Source organism: Perca fluviatilis, chromosome 6, assembly GCF_010015445.1.
Source record: "Perca fluviatilis chromosome 6, GENO_Pfluv_1.0, whole genome shotgun sequence".
Classification (NCBI taxonomy): domain Eukaryota; kingdom Metazoa; phylum Chordata; class Actinopteri; order Perciformes; family Percidae; genus Perca; species Perca fluviatilis.
This window is the reverse complement of record NC_053117.1, coordinates 7793486-7808905: the sequence shown is the minus strand read 5'-3', so window position 1 is coordinate 7808905 and position 15420 is coordinate 7793486. Positions and strand designations below refer to the sequence as shown.

At 39.9% G+C, this 15420-nt stretch overlaps 1 protein-coding gene across 1 annotated transcript in view; it reads left to right on the top strand.

Annotated features, from left to right (window-relative positions):
- si:dkey-91m11.5 (PH_BCR_vertebrate and RhoGAP_Bcr domain-containing protein) overlaps positions 1 to 15420 on the top strand; it is a 53667-nt gene that overhangs the window by 11567 nt on the left and 26680 nt on the right. The window contains exons 2-4 of the mRNA XM_039803849.1: positions 7976 to 8157; positions 11519 to 11623; positions 13668 to 13853. Coding sequence (XP_039659783.1) covers positions 7976 to 8157; positions 11519 to 11623; positions 13668 to 13853 — 473 coding nt within the window. The remainder of the gene's footprint in view (positions 1 to 7975; positions 8158 to 11518; positions 11624 to 13667; positions 13854 to 15420) is intronic.

Here is a 15420-nt window from a genome sequence, read left to right as displayed (position 1 = left end):
GACACTTCAGATGGCCCAGGATGTGATGATGATGATGATGATGATGTGTCTGCTAACATTTTCTTTTGATAGGTTGCCAAAACACACAGCCATTGTCTGCATTTGACATAACATATGCCCCAGTTACAGTATGAGGTTAAGGTTTACGTGTCAAAGTCAATTTGCTACTCACAGGGAGTACAACACAGCCTGTGAAAACAGTTGTTAAATGTCTTCTGTGGCTCTGGAGGAGAAAATTACTCAAGTGACATCATGTGAGTAACCATGGTTTTAGGTTGGAGACAACAAATGTTTGCACATTTAGCTCAAAGCACCGCTGTGCCTACAATACAGCCTTAGTAGAGCTAACACAGCTGTAGACTTCTTTTTTCTTTTTTTTTTAACAGAAATCCTGCTTTACAAACAGCATTATGGGAAATGTAGGGTCCAGGAGCTTGATGCAAGATATGTTAGCCTCTGCTACATGCATTTTGATTTAGAATCTTTTCCCTTATCATGCTCATTTTAAGTTCATAGTTGTATTTTGGGTTTCTACTAGAACATGTGTACATGCTTTAATGTTCACAACTGTCTGTCTGAATATACCTGTATTCACCCTCTGTCTGCAACGCTCCATTTTAGCGCCGGACACTTTAAGCTCCCCTCCCGTAAAGGCCCAGTCTGCCTGATTAGTCAGCGTTTCCAGGTCTTTAGCATCTGCACTCTTGGAGTCTCTGCACTGGTGTTGTAGCCGGGGAATGACTGTATCGGCACTGTAGCTGCATTTTCTACATCACAACCGTATAGAAGTCCTGGAAGGCTTGTTTAAAAGCACAGATTCTAAATACGGGCTGTGTGCATTTCTCTACGGATTGAGCGTTTTGATACTTTCACTGTATTTAGCACCTGAACCTGCTTTATAATCACCCTTAGGAGTCTTTATCGAAGTTCAACATTTTCTGGAATGCGTCAGTAACATAGTGGCTCAGTATCAGAAATTGAAAACCTAAATAAATCATGTGATGAAAATAGGATTTGAGTGACGGACAGAGAGTTTGTAGTGTGGAGAACTAAATGTCACCAAAGATTCTCTGTGAAGTGCGTTACAGATAAATCTATCTAAGATTTTTTCCACCTGTCATGAAATGAGGAAAACTACAAGGGCCACAGGCTGGGGTCACTACATCCGGTGTCTGAAGAGCCATCACTCTTTAACCAGTTCCCCTGTATTTGCTCTCGCTGGGTGCCACCGCTGTTTCCCCAGTGACCGCACAGTCCGCAGGAGAATCTGTTTCCTGGAGCCATAAAGTGGTGCCAAGCTTTTAACAACATCTCACATTGGCATCTTCTGCTGCTTTCTTTTCCAAAGGTGCAACCTTTCTCTCCAGATCTATACAACCATTAGAGAGGCGACAGAAAGGCTGTCCTTCATTGTACCTTTTTTTTTTTTTTTTGCTCTGTGGTGAATTATTGATGTTTAAATATCTGTTTCTAAGTTAGATCGATACACACATTTGCTATGCGGTGTTTATTTCTGGAAGCTCGCGATCTAAATTCTGTCCATCAGCTGACTGATCTTTGTGGTGATGGTCAATATGTTCACAGTGGGGAACAGTAAGTGGGGATCTGATTCTCTCTTTCCTTGTCAGAGCAGTACAAGCTATTTAAACACACTGATGATCAGTCAATGTGCCAGGCTGGGCAGCACTTTGCCTTTTTCCCAGTGGTGAAATGAGGAATTATGGATGCTACTATTCTAGTTCCGGCTCTTTCTGGGACAAATCAATAGAACTCTTTGGTTTTGATTTTTTAGAATTGCTGTCTAAATGTATTCCCGTCAGGCAAACAGAAGTGATATTTTATCTGTGGTACTCATAGCAGATACTGGACCCAAAATGGATCCAAAGCTTATTTCTCTGATTGCAACTTCCCACTTTTGATGGTTTTCAGAACCAACCGCAAGCTCATTCTCCCCCATATTAAATGTCCTGCTGTGAAGTGAAAAGGCAGTGCTTTTGTGTCCATCCATGTCATGATAGCAAGCCAAACGTAAAAACAACAAAACGAAATATTTGTAAAAGCATCCCAAAGGGAATGTTCCCTCTCCTTTTGATAGTGCGTGTTGTTCTCGTGTGGTGAAATAAGACCACACGATTATTTCTGTGGCTGTGAGTCTCTGATGCTGTGATACTGTCTCAGCTGCACATCTGTCACTCCCTCTCTGCCTGTTTACCATAGTTCATCTCTATGGATTATGATTAGGGCTATGAATATGTCTTTGCTTTGTCATCAATGGGACATCCAACATGTCCCCAGTGTTAAACTGTTGTGTTTGTCTTGTGAACATGGCTCTTGTTTGCATGCTGGAGGAAGGAAAAGTGTTTCATGATGATTGATGATACTCCAGAAGGAGACTGGAAATGATGGGAGCCAAGTTATTTGGCCGAGTCCTTATATATCCTTGAGATCTATGTTTAGTTAGGAGTGTTCAGCGTGGTGATGCGGGAAAGCAAAGGCACTGTGTATTGTGTATTAAAAAGGTGAAGCATAATATATATATATATATATATATATATATATATATATATATATATATATATATATATATATATAATATTTTTTTTTTCATGATTTGCATTAATCTGACATTTGTAAGACCGTGACTTGTGGAAATACTGTCAAACTAAATTCTTGAAAAACAGAATTATGGAGTTCAGAGAGAGTCCAAAACAAAATCAGCTTCTCTCTGATCCACGGCTGCATGCAGCTGTCGGGCTCTGCAATCTTATGTAATGTTATTAGAATGTATTTATTACAGCTCTATTGCACAGTTAAAACCATTTTAAGCTGCAGCAGGTTGGGTATGGGACAGGGAGGACATACTGTAGAACAGAAAGGATGGCTCCTGTGTGTGACTTTATATTTTTTTAATGATCACTTATCAGTTACTGCTAGGGCTGGGTTCCGAACTTCGATAGACACCGACCAAATTGCCCCCATATTATCGAGTATCGAAAAAATGCCTCGTCATTCAATACCAAATTTGAATACCTTAGGAGTAATACTCATCAGCGTCAGTGAGCCAATAAGCATGCAGCATGCTTGTACCAAGATCTGATAATGCTGGTGATTGCTTGTCTAACGTTACACGTCGTAGAGGCAGGTGTCACTTAAAGTGCTCATATCATGCTCATTTTCAGGTTTATAATTGTATTTAGAGGTTGTACCAGAATAGGTTTATGTGGTTTAATTTTCAGAAAACACCATATATTTGTTGTACTGCACATTGCTGCAGCTCCTCTTTTCACCCTGTGTGTTGAGCTGAGTTTTAACTACAGAGTGAGACATCTCACTTCTGTACCATCTTTGTTGGGAGTCTCACATACGCTTTAAGTAGGCTACTGCTATCTTGTCAGTTGCAGAGCATGAGGGAGTGCCACGCTAGCAGCTAGGCGAGCTGTGTTACAAAGTGACCCACGTTTGTCTCTGAAGTAAAGGCTGGACTACAACAGAGCTGTTTGGAGCAGTTGGTGAACAGTGTTTTCTGTTGGAGATGGTAAGTCCCTTTGGGATGGACTTTGAGCTTTTTCACTTTGTAAACCTATAACGTGCACAAAAAAGATATATAACACAATAAAGGAAAGAGGAAAAGCCAAAAAGCATAATATGAGCTGAAAAAAGATTTGTTCCGTAATGTGTTGTATTGTAATTTATTTCTGTAAACAAAGTATCGTCCAGGAACCAAGTATTAAATTTGTGGTATGAGTACTGTTATCGGTATCAAAATTTTTTGAACTCTTCCCAGCCCTAGTTAGTGCAAAGTGGAAACATGAAAACAACATTGTCTCTTCACTGTGACTTCTGATCCACGGCCTCTAGTATCAACACTGTGTTACGGAGCATTATTTCCACTAGACTGACAGAATAAGTGAGCTGATCAAGGAGTGATGATATAATAGAGCCTGACATATCCGCAGAGCCAATAGGGGCGGGGGAAATATAGCATAGTATCGCAGCAGTAAAATTGAAGTGAGATGAACAAACAGGGAAATGTATCCTTTTTAGATCGAACAGATGTTGACAAAGTTTCCTTTTTGGGGACATCATTTGAAATTGGGAAAAATTTGATGTTGGAAAAAAGGTAATGAATTGAAATACATCGCAGAATATTGACATGTTTAAAATCACAATAATATCGTATTGTGACATAAGTATCGTGATGATATCATATCGTGAGGCTTCTGGTGATTCAACTTATCACATCAACTTATGTGTTGGTGGTCGATAAATAAATAAGACATTGTGGTATACATATATACGTGTGTGTGTGTGTGTGTGTGTGTGTGTGTGTGTGTGTGTGTGTGTGTGTGTGTGTGTGTGTGTATATAATTACAAAATTTCAAATTTGACTGCTTTTAGTCCAAAGAAACTAAATAAATTAAAAGGACTTAGTATTTTAGAATTCCATACCTAGCATTAAAAGGGGTTAAAGAAACCTTTAGACCATAATATTGGGAGATCAAACTTGCAGAAACTTTAACAGCAATTTAACAGTTCAATTAATAAATTAAATGTAACTTTTGGGATTTTTAAATGCTCCAAAAATGTAAAGGAGTGTGGTTGGTGGTTAGTATATGGTAACGGTGTATTATAGTTCAGATTCAAAACATTATTGTTTTACTTTTGTGTCAAATTTTTGTATACATCAACTTTTCAAAATTTGTGTAGTGTTTGCGTTCTTATTTATCGTTGCTGTTGACACACGTTTCCAGATCAGTACCATATAAGTAGCTCTTTTAAACTCTGAAATATTAATATTGTATTAGCCTTTAAATCTGTATAAGTTCTTTTACTGTGTAACAACTGTACAGGGGTTTTGCAGGTTGTTTGAGGGTTTTAAAAGAGCACTGTGTGTGTCTCCCTGTTTCGGTTTATTTGTTCAGCTCTTGTTAAAGAGGTTCCACACTGTTTTACAATCAGGACAAACAAAGGACATGAGAACAGGTAACGCAGAAACAAGTGGGTGGGGGGGGAAATCAAGCGAGAAGTAAAATAGATTTTAATTTTGACTTACAATGGTTTCTTAGAAATAGTGTCCATATGCTGTATGTCTGAACGTGTAGTCTTTAGTTGCAAAAGGCATCAATGTTAGCTAGAATGTAAATATGATAGCTGTGACCGTTAGCTGTGTGTGTGTGTGTGTGTGTGTGTGTGTGTGTGTGTGTGTGTGTGTGTGTGTGTGTGTGTGTGTGTGTGTGTGTGTGTGTGTGTGTGTGTGTGTGTGTGTGTGTGTGTGTGTGTGTGTGTGTGTGTGCGTGCGTTAGGAGTGGGAGAGGGAGCTGTTTGTGAAATGATGACCTTGTGCAGAAAGCCTGTTTCCGCTCTGAAGCAGATGAATAGCTGAATTTTCCGGGCAGACCTGCCTGGACACTTCCTCAGTAGCGGTCCTTGTGATCACCAGAACATTGTTGCTCACTGAGAATCCATTGTGATGTCCCCTTTCAAAGCCAAACGAGCCCTGCGCATTTAAAAATGTTCCCATTAGACTGACACACAAACGGAGACTACAAGAAGCACGACTGGACAAAAAAATGGACTCTGATGTCTCAAAATGACGACCCTGGAGTAGAACAATAGTTACTCTCCAAGGTTTTAAAATGCGTAGGCAATAACCCAAGCCGATTTATGTTTGCAAGTTTGCTAGTGTTTGTTGTTTCTTTGGTGAATTTAATATCAATTTGTGGGTCTGAGGCTGCTGCCTGAGAGAGGATGTGTTATTCATCCAGTGCCGGGGCTGATGTATAATCTCACTGGAACACACAGTGGCCTTTCACATGGACTTCCCCTGTGCTCTGAAGGCCTGCAGTAGCCTCTTCGTCAAGTCGGTCAGTGCAGCTCTCTGCCTCTCTGCTGGGTCCGCTGTGTTTGTTTGAGCCCTTTTGTCACGGCCTCTGTGGATGTCATCCTGTCAGTCCGCCTGTCTTCCCAGGCCTCTCCAGGGTGCCTCGGGTTTATCCTCCCCCAGTTTCCAGAATCCTCTCTTTCCTGTTTTCCAGCTGAAGTGAACCAGTTTTGTAGCCTCTTCTTAACATACCTTACATCCAGGGCTTTACATTGACACCCGCCAACCTGCCAAATGCTGGCAAAAATAAACTTTGGCTAGTAACATTGTAAAGTTATTACACTGCTTGTAGTACTAATCCTACATTTCCCATCAACACCATGTCCTGACGTGTCGTACAACCGTTGGCTAAGTGCCTAGCGTGTGTGGTATCGATTGCGAGCTACACTGAAACGGAGAAGGCGAACGGAATGTTAAGTTAGGAAAAAAACAAAAAAACATGTGGCTAGTGGAAAATCTGATTGGCTGGTAACTTTAAAAATCGACTAGCCATGTTGGCTGGTGATCAAAAAACTTAATTTAAAGCCCTGCTGACATCCCATGACTGCCTTATTTTGTATTAGCACTGTTGGCGATAGCTATTCTGCATCTGCCACATCCTTGCCGACGATAATGATGATACTGATGATAAGTGCTGGTGAGTCGGGGGTGGCTGACAGTAATTACAGGATACAGAGCCTGTTGATCCTCATCTTCAGGGTGTCCTAAAAAGTCTGACATTACAGGGATGACGAGCACAACCGGTATTTCTGACTTGTTACACTTGTTTCTGACAGATACTGATGTTGTAAAACGTGTGGGTTTCTAATCCCAGAATGAACATCTTTTCTGCCCATTGTTCTTATTTTCAGGAAGAACTGTGCTGCTTTCTGAGCTTTGAGACCTCTTTTATTCTGAGACTCGCAAAGTAAATATTATACCGAGTTACAGCAGGGCCCTTTCAGATTCTCTCTGATCCTGAAGGAGACACACTGTACAACAAGGCTGGCATGAGCAGAGCCCACGTGTTGCCCCTGCAGTTTCCCAGGCTTATCCACTTGCCTGGCATGAGCCCTCGGTGGCTGGCTAGGCTGTGTGGTAGATTTGTGTCGGTCACAGGTTTATAAAGGTTAAAAGAGGATTTGATATAAAGACAAATGTCAGTAAAAGACAGCACGCTGCTTAGGGTTTATTGCCAACTGACAGTACTGGCGTTTCAGCTTTCATTAGACATGTATGTCCTTTCTCAATCTGAGAAGAATTCAATTACATTTTATTTAATTTTTTTTAGGCTTAACAGACAGCTGATGGACAAAAAAACGGAAACGACTTAAAATTTCACGTGATCCAGTCATGGCTCGATTAACACACTTGGGGCCCCTGGGGCAAAAATGAACTGTAGGCCCCCCCCCACCCCCCACCCCCCACTTACCCCGCCCGCGTTCCTTTCACTCTCAGTGGCTGGTACAGTGCTCAGCGTAATTGAATACGCCCATGCTAAAGTTGACTAGTTCGGGCTCGGGCAGAGAATCTAAACTCTAACTTCAAGCGAAGAGTGACAGAGAGGCATTATCGGCACTAGGTACTTCAATTGACTTAACGCCTGTTCGCGGAGCTTTCAACTCTGATATAATGCTGGATAGTTTAATGAATAATAATGCATCATATTTTAATTGTTATATTTTGTGAGTAAAATCGGAATCTCCAACGTAACCAGTAACAATTCTCTGTCAGGTAAACGTAGTAGTACAATGTTTTTCTCTGAAGGAGAAGTGCACAAGTCAGTAGTATACAGTTGAGTTGCATTGTGGGCCTTATTGAAATTATTTTGGGGTAAAATGGTTCTGGAGAAAGCTACAAGCCACAATTCCACAGGCCAAGCACTTTAAACAGGCACTGCACCAGTCATATCAACTGAAATGATGAAGGCATTAACAATGAATTTCAATATGTTTCAATCAGTTCCTAAATAGCTTTGTTTACCACTGTATTAGAATACCAAAAGAAGAATGATGTTTCAGTTTGCTGCATTACCCATGACGTCTCTCCGTGTTTACTACACGGCTTAACAATTTAATGACACCCCATGTGACTGTTGTCCTTTGTTTCCCACAGAGGCTCCCTACAACGAGACCCTTCCGTCTTACGGCTACGACCTGGAGCACCCAGACGAGCACCAGCCTCGCCACGACCCACTTTCCTTCACCGGGTCCCCGTCCCCCTCGCCACGACTCTGCTCTCACAGCCGGAGCAGCCGAGACACCCGGTCCTCCGGCTCCCTGGAGTCCACGCTGTCGGTAATGTTACTGGGTCAACTCCCACCCCAATATCTCTGACACGTTAACTGTGTCTCTCAGCTCGCAGTGCTGCTGCTGCTGCTCTCTCCCTCATCTTCCTCTGGCTGCTCTGCTGTTGTTCCCCGGCTACTGCTTTGTCCTTCGCTTTCCTCTCTCCACGCACTATGCAACACTGTCAGCAGCTGTGGCTTCTCATTCCATGATGAAAAGTTGCCTGGCTTTGCGTCTTCTGCTGTCTGTGTATTTTAGAGCTTTCAGTCTTACTCTATAATACCATTCAAATTCAATTTGTTATTTTTTGAATATTCAAATAATATTCAAATATTTAATGCTCATATGAAGCCTGTTATAAATATGTACTACACTACTCAGGCTTATGCTTTGTCAGTGCCACTATAAGCATGTTGTTACACGTTCTGTCCACTAGAGGGACTTCCAACATCAGCCTGGCCTTGAAGGGGATCTATGTTATGGCGCATTGCATTTCCGACACGCCGCTCTCTGTTTACATTATATTCCACCACGAACACACAGCGACAAACACAAATCAACAGAGGACTCTGGAATGAAACATTATCTAACAAGCGTAGTGAAGCAGCTCCGTTGTAAAGGCTGACGGTGCTCGGTTAGCACAATGACATCATGTTAGAAAGCACAGCCAAAACGATTTGTCATAAACTAAGTAACATAGTGTTAGCCACGATGATAACGGCATTAATAACTAAGCCAAGCGGTGCTGTCACAACTATTTTAGTGATTTAAAAGCAATCTGTTTCTTGCAGATTGACACGTTACTGAGAATCCAGCTGTTAGAAGGTAATATATGAAGTCTGAGCTAACTCTGAGGCCGGTTACACACTGCACGCGTCGCGCAAGCGTGTCAGCCGCATGGCGTGTCCGTTTATATTTCGGCTCCCATGTTAACAGGTTAGAGCTTACACACTGCCGGCGTGAGACGCGCCTGAGACGCGTGCCTGCTAGAAATAGAACCGACGCCTATTTTTCACGCGAGACGCGAGCGTGTTGGAAGCGTTTCCAGGCAAAATAGAATAGGAAAATATGTTTATATGTCATTTAGACACGAATGCATATTAATAAATGACATCTTGATGTTTGAAAGTCTAGGTTTTGACATCAAAGTAGATATAAATGTAATACAAAATTTCAGAGAAAATATTTTCAAATGTTGCACTGGTCATACAGAACGAACTATTCGGTAACATATTTTGCAGTCAATACTGCCGATGTTGTCTTGCTTTAATCAAATCAGTATGCTATATATAAAGGGTAGTAGGATAGGCTACGATAACAACGTGAGTGACGGTCCAACATCAGATAGGCTGTAGGCTCTTTACAGCTACACAGACAGCCCACTTACCGCAACAGAAACGCCACGCTCGCGAGACGCGTGCAGTGTGTAACCGGCCTGACAGCTGTAAGGCAGCTAACATTTATATATCTTGAGCTGTCTCCATGAAGCTCCCAGCTAAGCTCCTATAACTCGAGACACACTTAGGAAACCAGAATGAGCTAACTATTGATAACATAAGCATTTTTGGCTCGGTGGATGCCGATTTTTAAAGTCATGTTAAAACTATTTCCCACCATTCTTCCGATTTTCACCCGCAGCCTGTCACTCCCCCCTGTACTAACGTTGCTTGGTACGTAACGTTAGCTCACAATGCCTTGTTTTTGTCACTCTCGTAACTTATTGTTCATCAGACGTGACATGAGAAGAAGGAGATTAGCTAACATTAGCCAACCTATTTATAAAAAAATTTAAATAAATCACATTTGAATAGTAATTTCAGCATTCGAATAGTATTGATTTTTTTACTATTCGAATTCTATTCGACTTTCGGAATTCGTTCCAACAGCCCTAGTGTATTTAGTGTAAAAGTACCAAATCAATCCCAACATTCTCCCTCAAAAGGACAGCAGATCATTTGTTAAAGCCCACAAGTTAATTTCAGGTTATTTGTATTGCTTAATATAATTCTTTTAAATAAATCGCACTAAATTCTCCCATGCCAGTTTTGGTGCTTCTGAAATGTTTCACTGAATTACGCCATCATTTCCCATGAACCTCTTTCTTCCTGTTGCTAAGAGGATATTGCTTCTTGTTTTTTTACTCCTATGTGGTGTTGCTGCATGTGCATAAACGTGAGAAACATGCTGGAGACACTCAAATACTCTCAAATCTGTATTTTTGTCAGTTTGCACTAAAAAAAACAGCTTTCCCTCTATGTTAAGGGCTATTAAACAAACCACTAGATCTCCTGCAGTATCTGACAGGAGGATTGTTTAGTAATTACACAAATCTTTCAAAATTAATAATATTATTAAAGAAATGCTGTATAAGTGTAAAACTAAATCACTTTTAAAGAGGCTGACATGTGACTAGACGTTTCCTGGGTTGAATCCTATGCCTGAACAAGTAAATACTATGCAAAGCAGAGAAAATAATTCCAATTTCCTCTAAATTGTCACTTTGGTGATTTAGTATTACACTTCCTCAAATGACGACATCATCTGGGTTCTTTTCTCGGACTTTGGTGACATTACACAACTTTTTTCACAGGCTGAGTAGTGCTCTGTATCACGAGTAAACTGGACTTCATGTGTAAAATCAGTGATGTTACCCATTAGAAAGCTACAGAAGAAGTGCCCTTCAGGCATTCAATCCGCTGAGGCGTCCAGAAGCCAACAATAGCATACACATGATGGGAGTGCTTTTCAGTATGAAGCAGGGCATTGCTGACAAACTCCATAAAAGCTCAGCAAACATGTGGGCGAGCAGATGTTTAAAAGAGACCCAGCTCCCCTCCCCCTCTGCCCAGTTCCTGTCCTATCTGTGGTGTTCCTATCCTCTGATGTGTACACTTGGTGATCTTCAAAGCCTAAATCATGATGGAGGGTGTGGGGGGGCTTAGTCAGTGTGCAGCTTTTAAAATAAATAAATAAATAAACTTGCTAATATAATGGCATAGCTTGATACAGCCTCTCTCAATGCTCCAGTGAGCTGCTTACTGACATGATAGCCCGCACCAGGATGACTGATGGCTTTGACCTGTTGGGAATAACAACTCCTGGACTAGAAACACATGAGATGCTAGGAGTCTCTGGAGCAGGCGTCGTGGAATGTAAAACTCCTACAGAGTTTAATCAAATCTGGTCTGTCAGTAATCCCACAACAACAATATCTGCAGCCAGGGGTTTGCAGAGGTGTGTGGGTGGTATGTTAAAGATCAAACCCATTTACAGTTTGCGTATCATATCTTCATCATGAGCCTCTTGTGGTGGAGAATATCTTCTCTTCATGTTTGAAAATACTTTTCTGTCTCCACCATGTTTGTGTCAGGTGGAGTTGGATCAGGAGAAGGGGCTGGAGATGAGAAAGTGGGTTCTGTCAGGAATCCTGGCCAGTGAGGAGACTTATCTCAGCCACCTGGAGGCCCTCCTGATAGTATGTCTAACTTATAACACACACACACACACACACACACACACACACACACACACACACAAACATATATATATATATATATATATATATATATATATATATATATATATATATATATATATATATATATATATATATATATATATATATATATATATATATGCATTTAAAGCATTATTATAATTTTTTGAAAGAAGACACATTCTTCTTACAAATAAAAGGTTAAATTTGTTAGATTCATGGCGGCTAAAGTTAGCTAATGTAGTTAGCAGGTAATGCTAGCTATTGCCGTGTAAATGGCATTACTGGGTCTAACTCTTAAAGTTCCCATGGCATGAAAAGTTCACTTTATGAGTTTTTTTAACATTAATATGAGTTCCCCCAGTCTGCCTATGGTCCCCCAGTGGCTAGAAATTGTGATAGGTGTAAACCGAGCCCTGGGTATCCTGCTCTGCCTTTGAGAAAATGAAAGCTCAGATGGGCCGATCTGGAATCTTCTCCTTATGAGGTCATAAGGAGCAAGGTTACCTCCCCTTTCTCTGCTTTGCCCGCCCAGAGAATTTGGCCCACCCATGAGAGAGAGAGAGAGAGACATCATGGCTTTCAAACAAGAAACGTGGCAGTTGGTCAAGGCCACTATATTGGTCTATATAAAAGCATCCAAAGAGCACCATGTCATGGGACCTTTTAAAAGAACAAAAAACTTGTTATCCTCTTAAAAACGAAAGTGTAATTCATAACACGCCCTTGCTAAATTGTTTTCTGGCTACAGCCTTGGTCTGGTAAGATGTAGCTTATGCTAAGCTACGCTAACTTTTTTATAGCTATTACTGTGTAACTGACATTACTGAGGCAGTTTGTGAAACAAACTTTTGAAAGAAGAAATAACACATTCTTCCTCTCACAAATATAAAAAATGATTTAACAGGTCATAAAAACATACCCTTGCTCAATTTAATACACGATAAATGATGTTAGCTAATGTTAACAAACTTCAGCTAGATAATGCCATGTTAGTTACTGTTGGTGTTAGTTGACATTACCGAGTCAGTTCACAGATTCCTGTCTGCTAGTGCTACAGAGTGTTGCACTACATTTTTGCATTTAGTGTTATCCTGTAATTGCCACTTGTGGTTACAGTGGCCGCTGCTCTGAGTAAGGCTGACTTACTTGTTACATTCACACACAGATATTGTCAATTTACAAAAAAAGTAAATGTGCTTATGGCATAATGCAATTTAGCTTGTTTTAGCAGATCTCCTAGACTCTAAATATGTGTCTTTTGACCCTTGTTGTGTTTGTGAAAAGGCTTCTTTTTACAAAAACATATATAATATACAGTACAGGCCAAAAGTTTGGACACACCTTCTCATTCAATGCGTTTCCTTTTTATTTTCATGACTATTTACATTGTAGATTCTCACTGAAGGCATCAAAACTATGAATGAACACATATGGAATTATGTACTTAACAAAAAAGTGTGAAATAACTGAAAACATGTCTTATATTTTAGATTCTTCAAAGTAGCCACCCTTTGCTTTTTTTATTAATAAAGGAAAAGATTCCACTAATTAACCCTGACAAAGCACACCTGTGAAGTGAAAACTATTTCAGGTGACTACCTCATGAAGCTCATTGAGAGAACACCAAGGGTTTGCAGAGTTATCAAAAAAAGCAAAGGGTGGCTACTTTGAGGAATCTAAAATATAAGACATGTTTTCAGTTATTTCGCACTTTTTTGTTAAGTACATAATTCCATATGTGTTCATTCATAGTTTTGATGCCTTCAGTGAGAATCTACAATGTAAATAGTCATGAAAATAAAGAAACACATTGAATGAGAAGGTGTGTTAATATCTAACTTTTGGCCTGTACTGTACATATTATTATATATAGATAATACAAATTTTTTAATTAAACTGTGCTATTATTTCTTCTTACTGGCACAGGTTTTCTGTTGAATATAAGCCTGAATGAACTATTATTTTTTTACAGTAGATTCAGTAACTCTTGCCTTCATATGGACTGTGATTATTTATCCAGCCCATGAAGCCTCTGAGGGCCGCAGCCACAACTTCCCAACCAATGCTGACCATCCAGCAGATAGAGACCATCTTCTTCAACGTGCCAGAGCTTCATGAGATCCACAAGGACTTCTTTGATGCTCTGCTGCCCCGAGTCCAGGACTGGGGCCACCAGCAGTGTGTGGGCGACCTCTTCCAGAAGCTGGTATGGTGATGATATTTGTATTAGCTTCAGTAGGAAAACTAAGAAAACAGAAATGTTCATGTTGTAACTGCAAGTTGTATATGTGAAAAATAGTTTTGCCTATGTTATATCCTACCTTCTGTCGTGAATACATGTGTCAACACAAGCGTACCAAGTAATCCATTGGTGTTGGAAATACGGTTATATTGTGTAAATTATATTAACATAAATATAATCAACCATGCCTCAAAAAAAATGCCAAATATAACATTTTTATGTTTGACTTACTTCAAGATTTTGGAGGAAAACAGGTCATGACAATGTTTCAGAGTCAAAGCAACAAAAACCTGTTTTTCCTCTTCTTTTCATCTAACTTGAACGCAGCAGAAAAATGTGTGCCAATAAAGTAACTGATGGGCTGATATGAGTGAAATGTTGCAATAATTGTTTGATGTGAAACACTTTGAGCAGTTGTTTAACTGCAGTATGAGTGTGTAGTTACCACATAAGGTTAAGCAATCCCTTTTGCTGATTTAAACCCTTATTTGGATAAGAAGACCAAATGTCAAATAACATGAAACCTCACATCATCAAATTGTATGTTGGCTTTTGATCAAACGCACCACCATTTGTCACGTCACTAACGTTCAGAAACTAATTATAGCACTCCTTAAATGTCATGCCTTGATCATTAATGACGGTTAAAAAGAGGGGGACTTTCAGGGGGAAAAGGTGGCTGTTAGTAATGCTCGGTGGATCTTGCAGTGCACATGTGAGTAGACTGCCTGGAGTCATCCCCTGGCCAGATAAAAGCCTCGCTTCACCACATTACAGGCAGTAAAGGAGAACAAAACGCTTTATAGGAGGTTGCTGAATAAGAGCTACCTCAGTGTTTTCTGTTGGATGAAAAAGATGAAAGACACACAGACATGGAGGTTTATGCCTCGATGCAGAGGTCCAGGGTTCGAATACGACCTGTGATGATTTCCTGCATGTCTTCCCCCTCTCTCTCTCCCCTTTCTCACCTCCATTATATATATATATATATATATATATATATATATATATATATATATATATATATATATATATATATATATATATATATATATAATGGCCAAAGGTTTGGACACACCTTCTCATTCAATGTGTTTCTTTATTTTCATGACTATTTACATTGTAGATTCTCACTGAAGGCATCAAAACTATGAATGAACACTTATGGAATTATGTACTTAACAAAAAAGTGTGAAATAACTGAAAACATGCCTTATATTTTAGATTCCTCAAAGTAGCCACCCTTTGCTTTTTTTGATAGCGCTGCAAACCCTTGGTGTTCTCTCAATGAGCTTCATGAGGTAGTCACCTGAAATGGTTTTCACTTCATAGGTGTGCTTTGTCAGGGTTAATTAGTGGAATTTTTTCCCTTATTAATAAAAAAGGCAAAGGGTGGCTACTTTGAAGAATCTAAAATATAAGACATATAAAATATAAGACATGTTTTCAGTTATTTCACACTTTTTTGTTAAGTACATAATTCCATATGTGTTCATTCATAGTTTTGATGCCTTCAGTGAGAATCTACAAT